At 44.9% G+C, this 12,468-nt stretch overlaps 1 protein-coding gene, 1 long non-coding RNA gene and 3 other non-coding genes across 5 annotated transcripts in view; 4 read left to right on the top strand and 1 right to left on the bottom strand.

Moving 5' to 3' along the window:
* Nucleotides 1–9,053, bottom strand: part of ZNFX1 (zinc finger NFX1-type containing 1) — a 25,278-nt gene extending 16,225 nt beyond the window's left edge. Inside the window, exons 1-4 of the mRNA XM_059407205.1 lie at nucleotides 8,693–9,053; nucleotides 6,539–6,662; nucleotides 1,908–3,716; nucleotides 249–380 (exon numbers count right to left, since the gene is read on the bottom strand). Coding sequence (XP_059263188.1) covers nucleotides 249–380; nucleotides 1,908–3,716; nucleotides 6,539–6,608 — 2,011 coding nt within the window. The 5' untranslated portion in view covers nucleotides 6,609–6,662; nucleotides 8,693–9,053. The remainder of the gene's footprint in view (nucleotides 1–248; nucleotides 381–1,907; nucleotides 3,717–6,538; nucleotides 6,663–8,692) is intronic.
* A 262-nt stretch (nucleotides 9,054–9,315) lies between these two features.
* On the top strand, nucleotides 9,316–12,220 carry LOC132022009 (uncharacterized). The gene is made up of 5 exons (XR_009405483.1): nucleotides 9,316–9,420; nucleotides 9,732–9,954; nucleotides 10,979–11,029; nucleotides 11,489–11,563; nucleotides 11,985–12,220. It is a non-coding gene; the product is annotated as an uncharacterized LOC132022009 (long non-coding RNA).
* On the top strand, nucleotides 9,564–9,655 carry LOC132022937 (small nucleolar SNORD12/SNORD106). Its single transcript, XR_009405819.1, has one exon. It is a non-coding gene; the product is annotated as a small nucleolar SNORD12/SNORD106 (small nucleolar RNA).
* LOC132022939 (small nucleolar SNORD12/SNORD106) lies at nucleotides 10,813–10,903 on the top strand. The gene has a single exon (XR_009405821.1). It is a non-coding gene; the product is annotated as a small nucleolar SNORD12/SNORD106 (small nucleolar RNA).
* On the top strand, nucleotides 11,248–11,341 carry LOC132022938 (small nucleolar SNORD12/SNORD106). The gene has a single exon (XR_009405820.1). It is a non-coding gene; the product is annotated as a small nucleolar SNORD12/SNORD106 (small nucleolar RNA).
* Nucleotides 12,221–12,468: the final 248 nt, after the last annotated feature.

Genomic DNA, 12,468 nt, shown 5'->3' on the forward strand with positions numbered 1-12,468 from the left:
AGGTTAAGCCGCTGCCTTTGGCTCAGGTCATGATCTCGGGGTCCTGGGATCGAGTCCCACATCGGGCTCTCTGCTCGGCAGGGAGCCTGCTTCCTCCTCTCTCTCTCTCTCTGCCTGCCTCTCTGCCTACTTGTGATTTCTCTCTGTCAAATAAATAAATAAAATCTTTAAAAAAAAAAAAAGCTACTGAAGTTGCCAACAGTTCAATTATAAATATCTTGATAGAGAACAATTTTGCCTAGACTTACCTTCCAGAAACTGGTCCAAAGCATGATTAGTATAACACACAACTAAGATGGGGAATTTCTGGACACTAATTTGCCAGACAGGCTCATTGGTTAGAAGCGCCTGAACAATTTTTAGGCCCACGTAGGTTTTGCCTAAAAAAACAAGGAAAAAGGAGAGTTAAAAAAAAAATTAAAAGACTTCCTAGAAGGAACAGTTATTTACAGCAAATCATTATTTTAAAAAATTTGAAGTCCTACAGTGAGATGGTTTAAGATCCAAGGAGCACAAATGGGTGTATTACAAAAGGCTCCCACACTCTTCTGCCCCCAGCCACCCCTTGGAAGCAGCCAATATTATCAGTTTCTCGTGTCACTTTCTAGAATTAGTCATTCTATGGAAATGCAAACAAATAAGAATATAGTCTTTCTCTAGCCTTCCCTTTTTTTTTTTTTTTTTTAAATGTTAACAGTTGCAGACTATTTTCACAACTTCACATCTGGCTTTTTTCACTTAATATACCTTGGAGACGGTTCTCTATCAGCACATAAAAAGAATCCCCCTCCCCTCTCTCTTTTTTCACAGCTCTAAGATATTTTTTCACAACTGTAAGGTATTTTTTTAGCCAGTACCCTCATGCAACAAATTATTTAGAAATGCTTTCTATATATCACAATAGACTTGCCTTTGTGATAGGAGGAGAAAACTCACAGAAATCAACATTGAAGTTAGAGTTATGGACTCATTAGTAAATGGCCAATATAATTAAGTCTATAAACAGATAAATTCTTATTCTCTGTCATGCTGAGAAGGTAGCTACTGTCTTCAAAAAACTCAGAGTAAGTGAGGATGCAATATAAGATAACCAAAGACTTCAGTAGAGCAGGATAAATAACAATTTATTCCTTCCGTTTTTCTTTCAAATAGTTAAGTACTGACTACCTAATATGCATCAGGCACTGGGATAGGTGCAAGAAATAAATAGTGAGCAAAAATCACCACAGTTCTTGGGATGCCTGGGTGGCTCAGTCAGTTAAGTGTCTGCTTTTGTAAGGCTCAGGTCATGATCCCAGTGTTCTGGGACTGAGGCCTACATCAGGCTCCCTGCTCAGTGGGGAGCCTGCTTCTCCTTCTCCCCCTGCTATTCTCCCAGCTTGTGCTCTCTTTCTCTGTCAAATAAATAAATAAAATCTTAAAAAAAAAAAAAAAGTAACATAAACTCAGGGGCACCTTGATGGCTCAGTAAATTGGGCATCTGACTCGGTTCTGGCTTGAGTTCTGATCTCAGGGTTGTGGGACTGAGCCCTGAGTTGGGCTCTGTGCTTGGGGTGGAGTCTGCTTGTCCCTCTCCCTCTGCTTCTCCCACTGCTTGTTCTCTCTCTCTAAAATAAATATGCTTTATTAAAAATTAAAAAATATCAAATAAAAATTAATATAGCCTTTGATGAAGCAAAGGTCATGCATCTTCCTAAGTCTGACCCCATGGTGTCTTCTCTAACCTTGTGATATTGATTACTATGCATACTAATGGATGCCCACTGGAAGGTCGCCATGAACTTCATAGGTAAGTCTAATGTCCATTTTAGGAGAATGTCTCTAATCAAGATACTCTAGAAACCTACAGTCAAGCTTTTCTTGCCTATCTCATAGGGCAGATGTCATATGCTCTGAAAAACTCCTACCTGTTCCAGGAGGTCCTTGAATGATAGCCAGTTCCCTCGTGAGAGCAAATTGCAAGGCTTCCATTTGGGAGTCATCCAGCTTCAAGGCTTCTTTTGAGGGCCACTGACTGAGGTCTAAGACGTTCACTCGGTGATGTCTCAAGCCCTCAGCGTTCCTCAGAGATTCTCCAGTGGCCGAGGGGTTCTTTATTAGGGGAGTGAAATCATATCTGCCCCCCATTAGCAAGTACCGTGGCTCCTTCACATAAGAGTCACACTCCACAATGTTCCTCTGGAAGGGAACGTCTTCCTCCTGGACCTCCTGGAGTCCTTCCAGGACATGCCTATAGGCCTCAAAGTACGCAGTTGTCTCCACCATGAGGAAAGAGTCCGAGGGCTGGACCTCTGCTAGCAACTGTTGGCTCTGCTCATTGAAGGACAGCTGGACAATTCCTCGGCAGAGATCTTCCTGCTCCCGGTTAGACACAGTGGCAAAAAGAAATGTTTCAAAGTTGTCCTTGGACATGCACACCAAAGATCCATAGAGCAATCGCTTGGAATTCTGCCAGCGGACAAACTTGAGCGGTTTTGTGTCAAACTGCACCTTATAGACAATGCCTGACGATGAGCACACGGGGGTGATAATCCTGGTATCAAAGTAGATTCGGATGTCATCAAACTTTCTCTTCCTCAGGCCTTGGTCTTCAAAGCTTTGGAGAAGTTCCAAAATGCCTTCTCGTAGGGGTCTAACAAAATCTTCTCTTAAGAGTCGGAAGTGGGTATCCAGATAGATAGCAGTACTGTCGTACTTTCCAGTAATGATGTTGGGACGCAGGAATGGCCTCTCATCCAAGTGCACTTCATTGTAAGTAGGGTAAATGGGCATGGTCCTGTAGCTCTCAACATGGTCTTCTGCCTCAGGCTGCACCAACGTGTAGGTGTCCACTCGTAAAGTGCCCTCTCGCCTCTTTTCCTGCAGATGTTCAATGATGGTCTGCACCTTTTCCAGGTTCTTCTCTGTCTCCTCTTCTATGTCAACCCCAGAGGCTCTCAAAGCATTCAGAGAAGCTGGCAGGAGGGAAATGAGCATGGACGTTTCCTGCACAGAGCTGGCAGGGAAGACACTTACAAGATCCTGGAGGAGGGAGATGATGTTGCTTATGTGTTCTGGATACTGGTTTCGAATATCAGGGATGGGTTCCGTGATCATCCCTACCACATAATTTGGCAGGCAGACTTTGAGGAATTTGGAGTTCTTCAATATGCCCAGGACATGGAGAACGCTCTGGCGGTCCATTTTAGAACTGCAAGCCTTCCGAAGAACCTGGCAGATGAGCTCAAGGAAATTGGATTTCATAACAGAATGAGACAGGAGCTCTTTCAGCCCTACACTTGTGGCAAGAGTGATGACCACTTCAGAAGGGTCTTTCTGCAGAAGATTTTCTAGGAACTTGTAGCCGAGCTTCTTCACCTGCTGTGGCTGTTCTGAAGGCTTTTGGTGGGGGGTCCGCCACTGTTGGAAGTTTTCGTCAGACCATGGTGGTCTGTGATTCCTTCCCTCCTGGTTGCCATTTCTCCGCCTAGCATCATTTTCCTGACCACGTCTTTGGCCTCGAGGTTCATCACTGGTGTGCCCCTCATGGTTTCTCCTTCCCTGGTGTGGGTTCCTGCCCATAGCCCCAAACCTTTCTTCTCTTTGCCGTACAGGAACAGCATGGTTGGTGGCCCTAGGCTGCCTTCCCAGCTGGTTGGCTCCTCCTCTGAGAGCATTGGCTGGTGGGTTATTAGCCTGATTTCTAGCTCTTGGTGGTAATTCTCCATCCACAGGCCCTAAAGACAATGAGAATATTGGGTAAGCACAAAAATGAAGGTGCAAGGAAATCTAATAGGACAATAATGGAAGACTCTCATTTTCGAAAATAACTAAGGAACTTAGATTTTCTTTGCAGAGAAAGTTTCCTATGAAGTCATGTAATAAGTGTAAAATAGCTTACTATGGTTGCTATATATATCATGAAAACATTGTTTTTTCAAAAGGTGCAAAAGGGAAAAAGAATAAACATTGGTTGGGGCACCTGGCTGGCTTAGTTGGAAAAGCATACAACTCTTGATCTTGGGGTCCTGAGTTCAAGCCTCATGCTGGACGTAGAGATTATTTAAATAAATAAAACTTACAAACATGTAGCCTAATACATGCTAAAGAACAAATACTTGCAGTATCTCATCTAGTCCTCACAAGCTATGATTATTTTAGAGGGTCAAAAAGATTAGCTCATTGCTTCTAGTTTTTTGCAATACCAAATGACTGCCAAAGCCTGCGTTCCAAAGCCAAACAGATCTGGTCCAAATCTTGTCCTCGATACTTCCTCACTATATAACCTTGGCCAAGTGGCATAATTTTTCTAAGCCTAAGTATCTATGTGGGTATAAAGATTAAATATTTATAAGATGCTTAGTAGAGTACCTAACACACAAAAAGTTCTCATTAATGTTATTACTAGCATTTATATGGAATGCTATATTTTCTATTGGGAATACCCTCCTAACTTCTAGAGTCACTGGTTATACCACTGAACAATTATGTCACAGGCGACAGAGGCATCAAGTGGGATAAAAGGACAAGAGAAATGCTTCTTGAAATTTGTCCAGCATCAGACAGCAAAGTGGATGATGGGGCTTCCTTTAGCAAAATGTTTTGAGTTATGTTGGAAAGGAAACTGAAAAACGAAACTGAACTTCTGTTTTAGGAAACTCAAAAATGAAACTTAAGTTTTTCCTCCCTTTTGAAGCACAAGTTCATCCACATAGCATTATCTACTACGAATCCCAGACAAGAAGTTGTTGGGGGAGGGAGGAGATACACCCAATCCACACATGAAAGTTAACCACACCCTGTGGATGAAGCTGAACTTGTTTTCCTTAATCTGCCACTTATTTCTTAAGTAACTTGGCCAACGTACCCAAGCCCAGGTTTTTTTCGCTTCCCTTTCCTATAAAATTGATGGAGCTGACCCAACTTAAGAGAATTACTTGGAAATTTTAATTTTTATTTATTTTTTAGAAAATATTTTATTTATTCAGTTGACAGAAAGAGACATCTAGAGAGGGAGTGGGAAAGGGAGAACCAAGCTTCCTGCTGATCAGGGAGCCAATGTGGGGCTCGTTTCCCAGGACCTTGAGGTCATGACCTGAGCTAGAGGCAGACGCTTAACGACTGAGCCACCCAGGCGCCCCATACTTGGGAGATTTTAAAAACAAAATAAGATTGTATACAATGATATGAAGATAAAAATGTTATGAATGCACATCACAGTCAAGATGATCATACCATCTCATATGACATCAGATGCTAAATCCATTTTTGTACACTTTTTGTTTTGCACTTTCTAGAGAAAAGTTTATTGTGACAACACAAAGGAACATTTGATAAAATATAAATACTGTATTACTGAAACCTAAATTCTGTAAGTGTTACTTTCTTACTTACTTTTCAAAGTCAAAGTATCAGAAGAAAGTCCTCCTTCTAATATTTTGATCTGAAAGACCTGATGTTTTAAAGAATGAAAATTGTGCTGTTTCTCATTTGTTCAACATTCATGCAGCTAATAAAATAAAATTCAACAGTTCTTTCTCATTTGTTTCACACCTAAACTCAGGTGACATACTGCAAATTTAGGGAAAAGCAAGAATCCATTTGGTTTTGTTTTAGAAAGTTCTAAGGGAACAATCATCATAGCAGTAGTGATGCTTTCAGAACTAACTGCTTTGGTGACTAAGGTTCTAGACACATGCTATCACATACATATCCACTAACACGTATGGATGTTAAGAATCTTACATGTGGCTGGTCTGATTAAAATGTGTAAAGCAACATGTAGCACCTGGGTGGCTCAGTGGCTTAAGCCTCTGCTTTCGGCTCAGGTCATGATCTCAGGGTCCTGGGATTAAGCCCCGAATCGAATCGGGCTCTCTGCTCAGCAAGGAGCCTGCTTCCCTCTCTTTCTCTGCCTGCTGCTCTGCCTACTTGTGATCTCTCTGCCAAATAAACAAACTCTTAAAAAAAAAAAATGTGTAAAACAACAAATGTAACTTTGAAGACTTGATACCAAAAATAGGGTAAAAATCTCTTTATACTGATACCACCTTAAGATGATACTATTTAAGTATTTGGGGGAATAGGTAAAAATCTGAAATTAATAAAGTTCTATGATAATAAAATACATGTATTCAATTATTACAATAAAATGACGTTATTTGGATATACTTATTTAAATAGGTATTAAATTTTATTAAATTAGTGTTAAATTTCAAAAACGTATTTCATCTGTTTCTTTTTGCTTTTTTTAATGATGCTACTAGAAAATTAAAAATTACATTTTTGGCTTGATTATGTTTCTTTTCTATTGGGTGGCATTGCTCTAAATCAGCAATATTTCCAATTCAGACACCTTACACTACCTTTGTTAAAGTGAACTGTACCCATTCATCAGCTCTCTTAGGGAAAGGAGAAGGCTATTTATTTTTTTGAATCATTCATGCTATGGCTAAGGAATAAGCCATTCTTTACTGGAGAGATGCTGTCAGTCTCAGGTGCGCCTACTCATTCATACAGAACTCAATTTCCTTCCCATTAGGTAGAAAATCTTGCTCACCTCTGTGGTTAGTATAGGGATTCCTGGGATTCCTTGGCCTGGCCTCCAAGCAAGGTCTTCTGTCCTCCATGCCTGAATTACATGAATTCCTTCACGTTCCCGTTACTTTCAGTTATCTGGAAATCTGCACAGATTGAGAGAGATCAGAGCCCTTGAAATACAGTATCTGGCAGAAAAAAACCCAAATAGCATCAAGCCAGTCCTTCTGCCTCTACATCTTAATGATCTATTAACTAAGAGTTAAAAACGGATTTAATCATGGGTGTGAGTGTTCAACTCTGTGAATGCCCAAATATGATATAAAATGTTAAATTCACAATTTACATGATTTCAAATTCCCCTTTCCCTTTATCTCTGCACTTCACTGGGGGCAGGAGTTCACCAATTCCCATTTAAAACTACTGTTTGGTTTATGCCTTTAGCCAAGTACTTAACCAGTCGCTAGGTTTCATTTTCCTCTCCCATAAAGCAGACAAATATTGTTTCCAGGACAGAAAGTAGTATGTTTTTGTTAATCCAAAAACCATGTATTCACCACCCCACCCAGCATTTATATTACACAGTACTTTGTAGCTTACCGCATTCTATAGTTTGTAAATAATTAGTGAGCCGTTATCCCTTATCCTATTCTTTGGAATGCAGCCAAACTGATTAAGCCCTCTATTCTACTGAATCAAGAGAAGGAAATCACATGTTTCAATAACCAGAGGCTTAGCCTCTACAGGACGCTGTTTCCCCCAGACCAGCGAGAAATCTTTAGTTCTTTCCCTCTCCTCTCTCTTCTACCTTAAAGGTTTTTGACAGTGATCCTCTAAGAGGACGAGGAAGCCCCTTTAAGGGAACTTCTCAGTGCAACTCACACACATCACATGAGCTGGGGCTAGGGAAAGAGTGGGTGACTCAGAGTCCTCAGCAAAGGGATTTTTGAGACTGTCCCTCTCACTGAGTTTTAAAATATTCATAGTTGGAAACTCTGAATAGATTTGGCAATATATGAGGAATAGCTTTTATCCCCATCAGAAAAGGAGTCCGTTTCCTTCCTGCTGGGAATATTGTGGGTGAATCTCTTGCCCCATCACATCAAACCTAGCTAGCTCTCAAGCGCAGATTCAGTATTTCGGTTCTTCTCCCGCACCACCCCCCCACCGCCGCCCTTAATTAAAAAAAAAAAATTCTGAGAAGAAAATGCCTTCTTTCTCTTGCTGAAAAACACTGAAACAGAAACTCAGAAATTTTCTGGGGTAAAAGAAAGGGGAAAAAAAAAACAAAAAAGAAAGCAAAGGGAGGAGCAAAGAGAACAGGAAATGCCATGAAATAAAGCAGACTAAAGTGGGTTTCTTTGGGAGTCAAAGCCTAAAAGGGCAGGAAGAAGAAAATCAGTGATGGTCAAGCTGGTAGACGGGTCAAATCAGAGCAGAATGGTAATTGCCAAGGGGGGGTGTGTGTGTGGAAGAGACTGAGATGACAGGCCAGGGGTCCGTATGGGGGGGGGGGGTGTTTCTGCAGGGTCCCAAGAAGGTACTAGAAAGAAGGATGGAGGAATCACGGGCACTCAGGAGCCCAGGGGGTCCTGATGGACGTATTAGGGGGTCGAGAAGGAGTCAGGGTCGTGCGGTGGCACGAAAAAGGTGCGATGGCTAGGCTGGGCCGGGAATGGCAGAGGAGAGAGGGGGGCCTCCAGAAGAAGAGGGTCGGGCTGAGCTCAGCTAGTGGGGGTCCTGAAAGTAGGGATGGGGAACGCAGGTGCTGAGGGTTAAAGCTGGGGGTGAAGGAGGCGATGGCAGGTAAAGACCGAGGAAGATGAAGGGGGCGGCTGGGGCAGAAAAGTGAGGGCAGAGATGGGGGTAGAGGACAGAACTAACTGAGGGGTCGGAGGCAGAGGTGGCGATGGGGGCGGGGGTCCGCCAAGAGGATAACGCGGCTGTGAGGGGGGCACCCGGGACTCTGGGGTGGATGATGGGGAGACTGGGCACCGAGGGGGTGGCGGGGTACTGAGGAGGCGGCGGGGATGCTGAGGCGGGTATGGGGCGCGGGGGACTGAAGAGGGCGCCGGGGAGAAGCGGCGGCAGAGGCAGTGGTGGGCCGCGCAGGCGCCGGGGGTCGCGGCTGGCAGAAGCAGGTGCGGGGCCGGGGCGCGGGTCGGGGGTCACTCACTGGGCTCCGGCACGTCTTCTCGCAGCCGCCTCCGCCGCTGCGAATGAGGCTCGGGTTCGGGCCCAGGAAGGTCCGCGGCCCCACCCGGCGCAGCGCACTTTCGGTTTCCTTTCCCCGCAGACACTGGGCGGGGCGAGGGGCCGGGCGGGCGGCCGGGAGGCGGAGAAGGAGGGAGGTGGGGGAGGAGGAGGGGATCTCGGGGCTGCGAGCGAGGGGGCCGGGCCCTGTGGCACTGCCCGCGCGACTGACGGGCCGGCTGGCGTCACCTAGCTCCCCCGGGCGGCGGGACCGGCGGGCTCGGGCGGACGCGGCTGAGGGGAGGGGATTGTGGGGGGAGGGTTAACAGTGCCTAAGGCCGTCGCAGGCCTCAGCCCGCCCCGGAGGAGGGGGAACCCGGCAGGCGACTTAGTGCGTGCGAAGCGCGACATGGCGGCGAGGCCGACGAGCCCCGGTGGCCCCGAGTGTACGGCGAAGGGGGAGGGGCTAGAGAGGCCTTGACAACCATTAGATCGCCTGGGGCTGGGCGGCTCGGAAACTACATTTCCCAGAGGGCCCCGCGTGCCGTGGGACGGAAGGGGAAGCGCCTCGAGTGCAGTGCGCAGGCGCGAGAGCTTCCCCTGGTTATATAAGAGAAGTCGGGGCCTCCTCTCTTTCTTTTGCGTCTTCGGCTCCTTCGCCTCGTCAGCTGTGGTGGGGTGCCCGGCAACCCGCGTTTGCTGCTGTATGTGGTGAGTGGAGATACTGCTGTTCTCCTTTCAGGATCTCTGTTCCTCCTTTTCCCTCTGACTCCCTCTGCTCTGACCCTAAATAGGCGTCGGGGAAACCAATTAAAATTGGAAAAATCCGCGCCTCCGTGCGGACCTGGTCCTTGGCCGGTGTAAATGATGATTTCGCTTTTTTCCCCATCAGATCGACAATGCTGATGTCTTTGAACATTTGCCAGTTAGTTCTGATCACACCGGCCTCAGGAGGCCCCGCCATGTTCCGATCCCAACCGTGAGAAGATGGCGATGGATACCCTTTCTTTGTTGGTTCGCAGGTCGGCGCCATCCGAGGGTACAGAATGGATCCCAGAGGAGGGGGTCGCTGCTGGGTCTTCAAGAGAGGCCCCCCGTAGAGCTCTACAGCCTTTTGTCTCCTGATCTCTGGCGTAAGCATTTGGATCCTGGCCTGTCGTAGGAAACGCGTGGTCTGGGAGCTTCTTCGTGTGCTGGGCAAACTGGAGGGAAAAAATGCAGATTCAGCCGTAGCTAATTTTACTTGTAAGTAAGGTGCGCAGGACGCTTCATTTTATCACGGTTCTAACGTATCTTTTAGACTTCGGTGAAAACAGATTTAGGAAAACGAATTCCCCAGGGTGGGAAAATCTCTTTAAAGTGAATAGATAATTAATTCTTTAAATGTCTCTTGAGTGCTCCCGAAAGCACATTTTTGGATCCCGTTTCTTCCTATGTGAGGTCTTTTTTTTTTTTTTTTTTAATAAAACCGTTTTTCTTGAGCATACTTGACGTTTCCAAGCAGAGGCTGGCGGCGCGGGCAGGTGGATGAAAGAATTTACTAGAGGCAGAACAAGAGATGTTCCTTGGCTAAACTGCCAGGCCATAGCTGGGGGCTGTAATGAAGGGGGAAGGCGGGAAGGGAGGGGAACGAATGGAATTTTCTTTCTTTGGTACCTGTGCTCAGTTTTAAGTAGCCCATCCGTCATCTAGGGCCTACAGATATTTTGAGCTGGGTCACCTTAAAGGTCTTGTTTGCCTTCAACCAGGTGGTTGCTATGGGCCCAGGTAACTTCATTCCGGTTTCCTTTGCTCGATCCTACTGCTTAAAAGTGGCCTCTACAAAAGAGAATATTTTAATTAAAAAAAATTTTTTTTAAGTACTTTACACCATATCTGGGGCTCAAACTCCCAACCTAAAGATCAAGAGTCACGTGCTCTACTGACCAAGCCATCCAGGCACCCCACGTGAGGATTTTTTTTTTTTCCTAAGGGAAAGCTAAATTTTGTGGTTTTGGTTGACCCAGCCACCAATTCTCAGCTGTGTACCATTTTAATTTGCTTGAGTCCAGGAATGGCACCTTAAGGGCAGGACAGTAACACCTGTGAACAGGAGCTTTTCCTACTGGCATATATGATGACTGAACTTTTTTCCCCGACAGATCGACCATGTTGATCTAACTTTCCTAAGCCAGTTTCTGTCTGATATGCCAACTTGAGCAGCTCCTTTGTCCCTCACTTCCCTTGAGCATCTAGCTGATGGGAACTCATGTTTGTTTTTTCATCTTAGAGTTACTGTTGGCTGAAAGCAGACTTCGAGTAGACCAGGAATGAGATGTTGGTGAGTGATGTCCATGTGGCTGAATACACGGGATCTGGAAAATAGAGATAACAACTCCTATTTTGAAGTTTATTTAAGTAATCTCTACAGCCAGCGTGAAGCTTTAATTCCTGTCCCCAAGACCAAGAATCACATGCTCTTCAGAACCAGCCAGGCAGTAGCCTATTTTAAATACGGGACTGTCTGTGCCCTTTGTGTTCTGCTCTAACTCAAATTTGGCCATTGCAATTGATGACCTAACTTTTTTCCCCATCAGATCGACCATGTTGATCTAACTGAACCTTTAGCCAGTGTTTTGTCTGATGCATTGGCCCCAGAGATGACGTCTCTGTTTTCTGCGCACCACTAACTTCTGCCATGTGTGTGTTTCAAGTGTTTAAGTGGTGTTTGGGCTTGGTTGGTTTTCTCCCCACCAGGAATCCGGTTCCTTACCTTGTTTTACCTGCTAACTTTCTACAGGTTAGGAACCCTGTGAGCCACAGGACCATACGTAGATGCAGCCTGATGAGCTTGGTTCATTCTGACCTGCGGCAGGTGAGGTTTGCAAATGGCATTATCTAAGTATCAGCCCTCTTTAAAGGTGATTAAATGTGGGTGCCTGGGTGGCTCAGTGGGTTAAAGCCTCTGCCTTTGGGGTCATGATCACAGGGTCCTGGGTCCTCTATTCAGCAGGGAGCCTCCTTCCTTCTCTCTCTCTGCCTTCTTGTGATCGCTCTGTCAAATAAATCTTTTTTAAAAAAAAGGTGATTAAATGTTCCCCCATTAGACGTACTGAGTTTGCCTGCTGGGGAGTAACCTGGGAACCCACTTCTCAAGTGGTGTGTAAAACAGGAGGGGAAAATTTAAGACGAGTAGGATATATTGGTACTACTGGGTCCTAGAGGGCACCCATATCCCAAACAAGTAGCTTTTTACATCAGAATTAAATACTGATTGTATTTTTTTTTTTTTTAAGGAATTTCTCAACTATGGAGCTGGTCCCAAGTCTTGGAAAAGATTGATCCTGTGCTTTCCTGAGAAAGAGTGATAGTTCTGGTTGAATCTGTCTCAAAAAGGTTTTATGTAACCTGAGGACTGTCTAGAGGCCTGTGCCCATTTTGAAGAATCCAGGATTATGGTTAAACTTGGTAAACATTTTTAGTTTGTATCATTCCTATCTGGAGAGAGAAAATAAAATTCTTAAAACAAAAATGCTCTTGTGTTTGATTAATGGAGGTAAACATGAACCATGGAGAATCAGTAACCATCATGTCTACAGGGGTCAAACTCCAGGGGCAGAGAGAAAATGGAGGGCTGATCACACACTTGTACATTCTGCAGGCATTTCTAAACAGTTAAGTACACTAAAGCACGGGTCCAGTGATCATGAGATCAGTATATGTGATTAGGGCTATATTTGATTTACATGTTTATACTGTTTAGCCATGGAAAATTCTAGA

Source organism: Mustela nigripes, chromosome 7, assembly GCF_022355385.1.
Source record: "Mustela nigripes isolate SB6536 chromosome 7, MUSNIG.SB6536, whole genome shotgun sequence".
Lineage (NCBI taxonomy): Eukaryota > Metazoa > Chordata > Mammalia > Carnivora > Mustelidae > Mustela > Mustela nigripes.